The sequence below is a fragment of the Argiope bruennichi genome, chromosome 11, assembly GCF_947563725.1.
Source record: "Argiope bruennichi chromosome 11, qqArgBrue1.1, whole genome shotgun sequence".
NCBI lineage: Eukaryota > Metazoa > Arthropoda > Arachnida > Araneae > Araneidae > Argiope > Argiope bruennichi.
Window position 1 is genome coordinate 8772162 of NC_079161.1, and position 10558 is coordinate 8782719.

The window sequence follows — 10558 nt, forward strand, 5'->3', positions numbered from 1 at the left end:
TAGAATGAAAATAAATAAATAAACACTTGGCTTTAAATTCGGATTAACAACGGATCGTATGTTGCCTAGTGGTTCGAGGGTCAACCTGCAAACCAGTGGTCGTAGGTTCGATCCTCTCTCTCTGTGTTCGTTTTACTTTCACTTTTCTTGATATATTTTTTTTTTTAAGTTTAAGTATAGAGAAAATTATTATTTTTCTCTTCAAGAACTAAAATTTTGACCAGATTTTACAAAGATTTCAATATTATATTTAAAAATACTTCCAAAATAAAGAAATTGTACGACTAAAAGTCTCAGTTCGGTCAGAGACTCTGGGCATGCGCAGATTTACTCCTTCTCTTATATACATGTCTTTCATGCATGGATGTGCACCATTATAGAATGAAAATAAATAAATAAACACTTGGCTTTAAATTCGGATTAACAACGGATCGTATGTTGCCTAGTGGTTCGAGGGTCAACCTGCAAACCAGTGGTCGTAGGTTCGATCCTCTCTCTCTGTGTTCGTTTTACTTTCACTTTTCTTGATATATTTTTTTTTTAAGTTTAAGTATAGAGAAAATTATTATTTTTCTCTTCAAGAACTAAAATTTTGACCAGATTTTACAAAGATTTCAATATTATATTTAAAAATACTTCCAAAATAAAGAAATTGTACGACTAAAAGTCTCAGTTCGGTCAGAGACTCTGGTCATGCGCAGATTTACTCCTTCTCTTATACACATGGCTTTCATGCATGGATGTGCACCATTATAGAATGAAAATAAATAAATAAACACTTGGCTTTAAATTCGGATTAACAACGGATCGTATGTTGCCTAGTGGTTCGAGTGTCAACCTGCAAACCAGTGGTCGTAGGTTCGATCCTCTCTCTCGGTGTTCGTTTTACTTTCACTTTTCTTGATATATTTTTTTTTTAAGTTTAAGTATAGAGAAAATTATTATTTTTCTTTTCAAGAACTAAAATTTTGACCAGATTTTACAAAGATTTCAATATTATATTTAAAAATACTTCCAAAATAAAGAAATTGTACAAATAAAAGTCTCAGTTCGGTCAGAGACTCTGGGCATGCGCAGATTTACTCCTTCTCTTATACACATGGCTTTCATGCATGGATGTGCACCATTATAGAATGAAAATAAATAAATAAACACTTGGCTTTAAATTCGGATTAACAACGGATCATATGTTGCCTAGTGGTTCGAGTGTCAACCTGCAAACCAGTGGTAGTAGGTTCGATCCTCTCTCTCGGTGTTCGTTTTACTTTCACTTTTCTTGATATATTTTTTTTTTTAAGTTTAAGTATAGAGAAAATTATTATTTTTATTTTCAAGAACTAAAATTTTGACCAGATTTTACAAAGATTTCAATATTATATTTAAAAATACTTCCAAAATAAAGAAATTGTACAAATAAAAGTCTCAGTTCGGTCAGAGACTCTGGGCATGCGCAGATTTATTCCTTCTCTTATACTGTCTGTCCACGACAAGAATACTGCTAGACATTCGTCTATGTTTACGGCGGGTGTTATAGAAACAGGTTACTGTAGGAAGAGTTCTTTTCGCAGAGGTAGAAATTCATTCAAGTTTCTTACATTGGCACGTTTAGCGCCAAAGTGGCGATATTTGGTATTATTGCATTTAATTCTTGAAAACAAATTTAAAAAAATAATTCACTCAGCTGAAAATCATTTGCATACTCGGAATATTGAAAATATCCGGCATTCCTGTCATATGTATACAAAGAACAAAACAAATCAAATAGAAAAACTGAATAAATATTTGTATGTCTAACGACTACACAAGAAGAAAAAAAAAATTAAGAAGTAAAATCATGCATGACAAAACATTAATCGTCTTCATTTCATTTTCTCTAAATTTATATAAGTTATTAATATCAAATTCTCCGCAGCAAACGCGAGGTAATCTAATTTAACATAATTAATCGTAATTTAACATAATTAATCGTACTTATTTCATAAATTTTATAAAAGTGCTTTTATTTTGTTTTAAAGTAAAATGCTCATTGTTAAATAGGTTTGAAACCTTTCCAAATTTATATTTATTTTTCTGATGTATATACTATTTCCCGAAACACAAAATTAACGATTACCACACTATCAATTTTCAGATTTTTAAAAATCAAACTGTGATTTGTAACTTATTTTCAATATGCACAAGCTTTTTACAGCATAATTAATTTCGCAAAGTTTATATGTAAAAGTATTCTGAATTTGAAGATAATTCAAGTGTTCATTCATGCACGTGCCAGATGTCCCAGATTTAAAGGAACCCAACTAAATAAGCCCAATATCACTTTACATTATTCTACGAAAACCGCGGTGAAAGTTTGTTTTTGTATTCCAGATTACCATTTATTCATTTCCCCCGGCTTGAAAAAGAAATACAATTATTTCAAAGAAAAAATTTTCTCACGAGCTGTCAATTCAAATAAGAATGATAAATGAGCTTTTCCTTTCAATGTATCCTCGAAGCAATAAAGGATCCAAATTCCTGCATGCATTTTATCATTTCGGGGTTGAAAATTCTTCACTCCTAATGTTCTTCACATTTCTATTCAAAGCCTATCAATACCGTTTGAGAATACATATCTGCTACCGTTTTACTATCACAATCAGTGCACCTGAGTAGAAAGGAATCTCGTTAAATACTTTAATCCTTCAAACTCACATTAACGTGCATACAATTTTTAGATTCTTGGAATCCTAGTTAAGAAGGAAAGCTATTGAAACTACAGAGAGGCGAGACAACAAGTCTCAATAAATGACTATTTTTCTTTATTTTATTGAAAAAAAAGTAATGCGCTACCTATAATATAATATTTTTTCATACCATTATATAGTTGAATAATATTTAGCGATAAAAATTTAATAGAATTACTTCTTAATAATTGCATATACTCATTCAATTCCAGAAAAGAAATTAAATCGTTTTAATCTCTTAAATATTTTCATATAGCATAATAGAATCACTATTTTGAATTTCAAAGTAATTCTTTTTTTTTTAAACTATAAATACAATTTCTCATAATTATTATTTAACACGAAGAGCAAAAGGTTAAAACAACGGGGTTTTTTTCCCCTCCTCATTTTTTTTTATCTTGACAATGATTGTGATAGTAGATAACTACATTAATTATACCTGTAGATTTAAGGAAATTACTCAATAATTTCGATGAAAATAAAATACTGAATTGTGAAATATACTTGTTTAAAAAATAATGGAATTCAAAGTTCCCTGCAAGAACTTTTTTTTAATAAATTTTCAATACACTTTTCAAATAAAAAATTCAAAATGAATGATCAATTAATTTTACTTATACAAACAGCTGAGTATAATTTGCTTTAAAAGTTTGAACTGTGCATTTTTTTTATAAATATCATCTGAAATGGATTTCTATATTTTCCAGTTCCATATATCGATCAATTCAAAAGGCGATCTTATTTATGCTAAAAAGTTAAATTCTAATTTACGATAATTATTTTATTAAATTTCAGTTTATAACATTAAATAAAAGTTTTTGATCCAGAAAAAGCTATAAAAGTATATATGTAATGATATTTTAAACTCTAATTTCAATTTAATTAATTTCCAAGGTTTTTATCTTAATTTAGCCCATAGTAACTTCATGCTAAAATATTCTATTATTTCCTGATAAATATTAGAATCTATTGTTTCTTTCTTCGTTTCACTTTCTACAATTTAAAGTATTATCATAACAATTATAAAAATTAATTAATCAGCAATTAACTAACTAAATTTCATGCTTTAAATTTAGTAAAATCTGCAAAATAAATAAATAAAACAGACCTTAAAAAATAAGGACAATCAAAACTATGTTAAACTGAAACTTTTGATTATTAACACAAACATGAATGGTAGAAATCAAGAACACATTAATGAAAAAAATAGAAAATAATAACAATGTATCAGAAACAAAATGTATTAGACTAAATACAATTCCATTCTGCTATAATCTATAATTGAATAATCGAAAAGAAATAAAAAAGCAATTTTAAAACTCACTTTGTATTTATAAAATATATTAATTATGATTAAAAGAATGCAAAACTATATTATTTTAAAATGACAAAACTAGCAGAGATCGAGTGACAGTTGTGTAGTTTCTTAAAAAAATTCTGAATCACTGTCACATGATTCCGTTTCTTCTGAATCGGAATCCGATTCAGTACTTCCAATTTGAACTACCAGTTCGTCTACTACTTCCTCTAAAATTCCATCTTTTTCCCAATAAGAATTTTCAAGTTTTTCCACATGACGGCAATGAGCCTCCCATTCCTTGGAAGACACTCCGCCCAAAGCATCGCACAACAGATTCTGTAAGTTTTCTAAACTTAAGTCTCCTGTTATATTTCTCTCTTTGATGAGTCTTTTGACTGAAGACCAAACGTATTCAATCGCATTTAAATCGCAATGGTAGGGGGGAAGTCGCAAGACATAATGCCCATTTTCTTTTATTATGCTGTCAATTTTATATATGATTTCTTTAGGGCGATTCCTATCAATTAGCGAATACAGTTCCGCTTTCCTCATTTTCATATCGCATTCTATTCCGTTATTAATCAGCCAATCGGTCATTTCTTTCTTCGTACTGTATTTGGTAGGTGTCGGATTTGCAACTTTTGTGTGATATGGAGCATTGTCCATGCACACGACACTTTTTGGGAGCAAATTTAGAATGAGTTTTTCCAACACCCATTTCTCAAAATTTTCATAATTCATTTGGCCATGATAATCACCAGTTTTAGTTGACGCTTTGTAAATTAATTGAGCGCCAGGAATAAATCCCGTGGACGAGCCAGCATGCACAATGATCAATCGATTTTTGGAATTTACATTTATTTCGGCTCCTGAAATTGTATCACTTTGCCAGCATTTTCTAAATGTTAGATTACTGTCGACCCACGTTTCATCAATGAAAACTATCTGGCATTTACTTTTTCTGTACTGCCTCATTTTTCGCAAGTAGTTGTTTCTCCAAAACACAATATCAGGTCTTTCGATGAGAAATTTTCTTTTATTCGCGCATTTCTTCCAGCGAAAATTCATTGAATGCAAAACTTTCCTCAATGATTCCTTATTCCAATGAAAATTCAACTTCTCTCTCAATACGGGAAGTAATTTTCTTAAAGAAGGCACTTTCTTTTGCTGGACGTAAAAATCTTGAACTGTTTGACGAATAACACATTTGTCGAAGTCGTCAATTTCACAATTTCGGTCAATAGGCCTTTTACGGTGCTTTCCAGGAGTACTCAAAACTTCCGTTTTGTCCAGTGTCGAAACTTTATTTTTAATTTTCCTAATAGTGCCTTCCGACACTCCAGTCGCCTGAGCAGCTCTTTTCATGGCTTGTGGAAGAGGAACCTTCAAAGATTTTGCTGCAGCTTCTTCGGAGCAGAACTCTGCAACATTATGCACAATTTTACGTGCTTGTGATTTTAAAGTCTCTCCTTTCTTAAATCGAAAAGGCATTTTAAAGGATGTCAAAATTTACGAGAAAAAAAAAATATTAAATAATAAAATGCAGTTAATATTAACCAAAGAAAAGATTAATAAAATATAAAAGAAATAAGTTAAGCGAATATAAAGATACGTGCAACTGCGATTAAAGCGAGAAGACGATAGCAATGAGCAATAGATTTTCTGTTATCGCTTCACATTGACGCCAAGAAAAAGAATACCCCCCCCCCAGACTTCTTTCCGATTCCACCCATTGAAAATGGATCATCCCTACCGCAACCTGTTTCTATAGCGCCCGCCGTAAACATAGACGAATGTCTAGCAGTATTCTTGTCGTGGACAGACAGTAGGTGGCGCTCACGACGTGGCGAAACGCACCGATCGTTTATCCTTTCTTGCACTTTACAGCAGCGCCCTCTAAGCCGATTCTTCAAAGGAATGATTTCACCATCAAATCCATTTAGTGACTAACGCTCTCTATAAGTCGAAACTATAATATTTCCGCAACGAAATTTTTGACCTCTGTGTTTTTTACTTCGAATAGTATAAACGACAGAATTCTCTTTCTCTGTGCTATGAACATAGAAGTGTCCGTCTTGCAAAGAACTTTAAAAACGCCAATTAATTTCAAACGCGTCTTGCTTTCTTGATTAAAATTTCAACATTAAACCCATTTAGTGAAGAGCTCCCGAAATACAAAATAAATATATAAACCTCTGAAAGAGCATTTTTTGATTCAAGAATTTGTGAGCTCTCATTTCAATCTATCTGAATAATGTTACGTTTTTTCTCGTTGTGAAAATGAAACTATACATTTATTGAAAGATTCATAAGAAGGATTTCTGACTTTAAAAAGCAGTTGAAGTAGATCAGGTTAAAAAAAAAAAATTATTGCTCCATTTCCTTTTTGTCTGCTTTGGAGTACTAGTTGATATTGATTTAGTCATCCATCGTGAAAAATCGCAGAAAAACTAAAGCAGAGTTTACTTAATGTTTGTAAATTGCAAGAATATGAAGTACAAAAATATTCAATAAAATTATCATGATTAAGTAATATTTTCAATTTATAAGAAAGAAATCACTATTTTATCTTTTTAATTTAAATTAAACAAGGCTAGGAAAATGTATTAAATTCAAATGCATTAAAATTACAAATTTCCATAATTCCTTAATTATAAAATGTGCTCTATTTGATGTTTTACATCCAATAAGAATTGTTTTGTTAGACATTTTTAAAAATATCTATTCTAAAAAAACAGGAAAAAAAATTAAACAAACATTTTGAAAGAACCTTCGAAATTTATTAAAATAACATGTCCATTATCAATTTATTAAAAATGTACTAACAGTATGGAATCATGTATTAAGATAACAGAGAAGATCAGATATCTTTAGCCGTTCAACGTGTTTATCAGTAAGAAAAAGAAAGAAAAAGTTTTAGCATTTAAATAATACGTTACAACTGTTTATACCTAATATAACTGTTTATAGAAAATGCATAAAAAAAGAATCTTCTATAATTTGATTACAAACTGCATTCCTTGAATATCTGTAAAATGGTACTGTCATCACCAATGATTTCTTTTATATCTTTATCTTTTGAGATTGTCAGTATTTCCTTTTTCTTTCTTCTTTTATCTAGAATAAGCCGTAATTTCAATTGTACAAATTCATATCATCGAAAAGTTTTTGAATTACCAATGTTCATACTATAGTCCTTGTCATCATTTAAAATAGCAGTCGTGCTATAAAATATTTTACAAAATTTCAAATTTAATAAATTAGCATTTTTTAATAATAAAAATTTTTTATTTGTTTAATTAAGTAGAATATATTTTCCAAAATATATATAATAACCTGTTTTGATTATGAAGAAATTTGAATTGATCACGACTAGATCAAGGACTTTTTTTTTTCTATAAATGTTAAATAAATACCAAGGAGAATTTATTTATATTCAGTTTTTCTTTAAAAAAATAAAATTCATAGCAAAACAGAATGCAAATGCAGAAAACTTAATTATGCATAGTTACAAATCCCCAATTAATCGCATGTATAATCCCTAATGTAAGTAAAACTTCAAAAGTAATTCCGTGGTTATTTGTGTCATTTTTCGTCATTTTATGGATTGTCAATTGAATTCGCTTATCCACAGTTGCTACTGAATTGTTATCTAATACCGTTGATAACGCGATGTTTAGTTTATAACAAAGTTATGAAAACTTAAAGTCAAGCTAGACACACATCAAGACTAAAGACGCTTGCAGACTAGTGTAGTGGGAAACAAAAAATATGCATGTCTTGGATATCGAAGCATGCTTGCATAATGTCACCTATAAAAAAAATATGTAAATTATTGGATATCGCTTCTGTAGGTGCATTCATTCGTGCCCGATCAGTATTTTTGATGAACATAGCTTCCCGGCAAATTGAAATGCAAACCGTCGCAGCAACATCACTCAGGATAATGAATTAAGTTTTATAGAAAAGGAAAAGATAAAAATACATGAAGTAATTATTTAAATTAATAAAAAAAAATTGAAAAAGGATTAAAGCAGGAAAAATAGGTTTAAGAGGGAGGTTGAGGCTAATTCCACGTCAGGCCATGAACAAGTGTCGATAGCGCTTCAGTTAAATGTTTTTAGTAATTTTTTTCGATAGGGTGAAAAGATTTAAAGCTACATCATCAGTTTGTTGAAACTCTGCAAGTATTTTCTTAATTTTAGGTATTTTCATTATTATTTTGTTAATTTCTTGCTTATATTTGAAAAAATCGGTTGAATTTTCTTTACTATTAATCTCAATAGACTGCACTTGTTCGTGGTGCCATCTCTTGGCGTTTTTAGTAACTACTATTATGGGGGGGGTCCTCTCTCTCTTTTTTTAAGAGAGATGAAGATTTTTTTTATTAGATAAAGAGCAGCTGAATTTCTGAGCACCTCTAAATGAGGCTATATGTGGTTCATTACAGTTATATATTTATGAATAAAGGATATCTTTTATTTTCTTCATTCGCCTATTTTCTAGGGTCGTGCCTTTCGGTGCATAATGCACAGTAAACTTGGAATTTACATCCTGTGTTGTGGTGGACAAATTTTTGATAGAAAAAACAGTGGCTTACTATTTTCCTAATATATCTGACAACCATGTAGTAAATTGTTTCAAGTCGTAGATATTGGCAATATTTTTGGATTTAAAGACATATACTTGATAAATTGATAAAAAAAGTTTTTTTTTTTAATTGTTTCAATTGGTTAACAGTGTCGACTTTGAAGCTTTTTTTTTTTTTTTTTTTTTTTTGTCGAAAGTTCGCTGTTAATTTTAGACATAGAATAATCAACAATTTTTACAATTTTGACTGGCATTTTTAACGCTTGGAGATACTAGGTATTATTCCATTATCTACGTATTTAATCAGATTCCTGTGGCCATTAACATACTATGCAACATACATGCAAAAACTCATCGACAAGCTTAGCATTGCAATTAATATTGTGGATTTCATTAAATCTTTTTAGAATGTTACGAATTACAGTGTCTAAAGAGTAGGTTGCGCTGTGGGCCTTCACTTTAATTTGTATAAATCATGTACTCTTTCTTGCACATTGCTAACTTCTGTAATTACCTCGTACAATAAACATATATATTTGACAGGATATCTGGAGTTTTGACAAGGTGTAACTTGATATACAGGCTCATCAACAAGCTTAGCATTACAATTAATTTTGCGAATTTCATTAAATCTTTTCAGATTAATGTTAACTTAATTCAGATAAACGTTACGAATTACAGTGTCTAATGAATAGGTGGCGCTGTGTGTATTCTCTTCAATTTGTATAAATCACATACTCTTATTTGTGCATTGCTCACTTCTGTAATTACCTCTTGCAATAAACATGTTGTTTGGGAATTCTAATGCTTCCTCTTAACAAGGAGTAACATTATATGGAGGCTCATCAACAATCTTAGAATTACCATTAATTTTCTGAATTTCATTAAATCTTTCAGATTAATTTTAAATTAATGTTAATTCGAATAAATGTTACGAATTACAGTGTCTAACGAATAGGTGGCACTGTGTGTATTATCTTTAATTTGTATAAATCACATGCTGTTACTTGTACATTGCTCACTTCTTTAATTACCTCATGCAATAAACATATGTGTTTGAGAATTCTGGAGTTTTCTCTTGACAAGGAGTAACATGATATACAGGCCACCTGCAGGGAGTGAATCCCCTACATTGAATTCGAAAAGACTTTGTTAATTTCCTCATAACTATAGGAGAATCTTTGGTGAAACTGTTACGTTATTAGAATGCTTTTGGTTAGTGTCATCATTTTTCTTTTATTTCTGGGGTTTTGACCTTCCTCATTAAATTTTCCTGTCTTCTTTTTCTTTGAATCTGAAATCCAATTTCATCCTTTGGGCTATCAATGACGTCAGTATTCGAAATAATTTCTACATCGTCATCTGACTTCGTGTTTGTGACATCGTCAGCTGATCAGACAGCCTCTACAGCCTCAGTAGGTTCGGAAACTTTTCCGAAAGAGATAGAGTTAGTAGAAGATTGGAAATGAGGATAGAGATCGAAAAGCGCAAAATAAAGTTCATAGTTACTTATGCCTAATTTCTTGGTTGCCCTGGGGGCCATCTCCTTAATGCGTTTAAGTAGCTTTGGCTTCTTTTCCTCATTTCCGTTCAACACTGAAGCGATCAAATAATAAGTTCGACATTGGCGAAAAGTCGGTTTTCTTTTATTAAGCACTAGGTGGATTCTAGATGACTTATATCCAAAGTTTTATAGAACTTTACAGTTTTAATGGGAAGGCATCATACAAAATTGTCTATACCATCTTGTTTGTTGGTTCTTCAGTTTGTTCAAAGTTTGTTTGGGGAAATCTGAAATGTAAAGTTTAGTTAAAATCTAGAGGTCTTTTTTCCTACGATTGAAATGTTTTCTCATTCGAGAAACAAGTGCGATTGCATGTAATTCCTTGGATATTTCTGCTACTATTAGTTAAAGAAATTTCATGCTAATTTTCAACTAAAATTT

General features: G+C 30.5%; 1 protein-coding gene across 1 annotated transcript; it reads right to left on the minus strand.

Annotated features, from left to right (window-relative positions):
• Positions 1–4149: 4149 nt before the first annotated feature.
• Positions 4150–10156, minus strand: LOC129957315 (uncharacterized). The gene is made up of 2 exons (XM_056069584.1): positions 10123–10156; positions 4150–5444 (listed from the first exon to the last, which is right to left on the minus strand). The coding sequence occupies exons 1-2, from the start codon at positions 10154–10156 to the stop codon at positions 4150–4152; spliced, it is 1329 nt and encodes a 442-aa protein (XP_055925559.1).
• Positions 10157–10558: the final 402 nt, after the last annotated feature.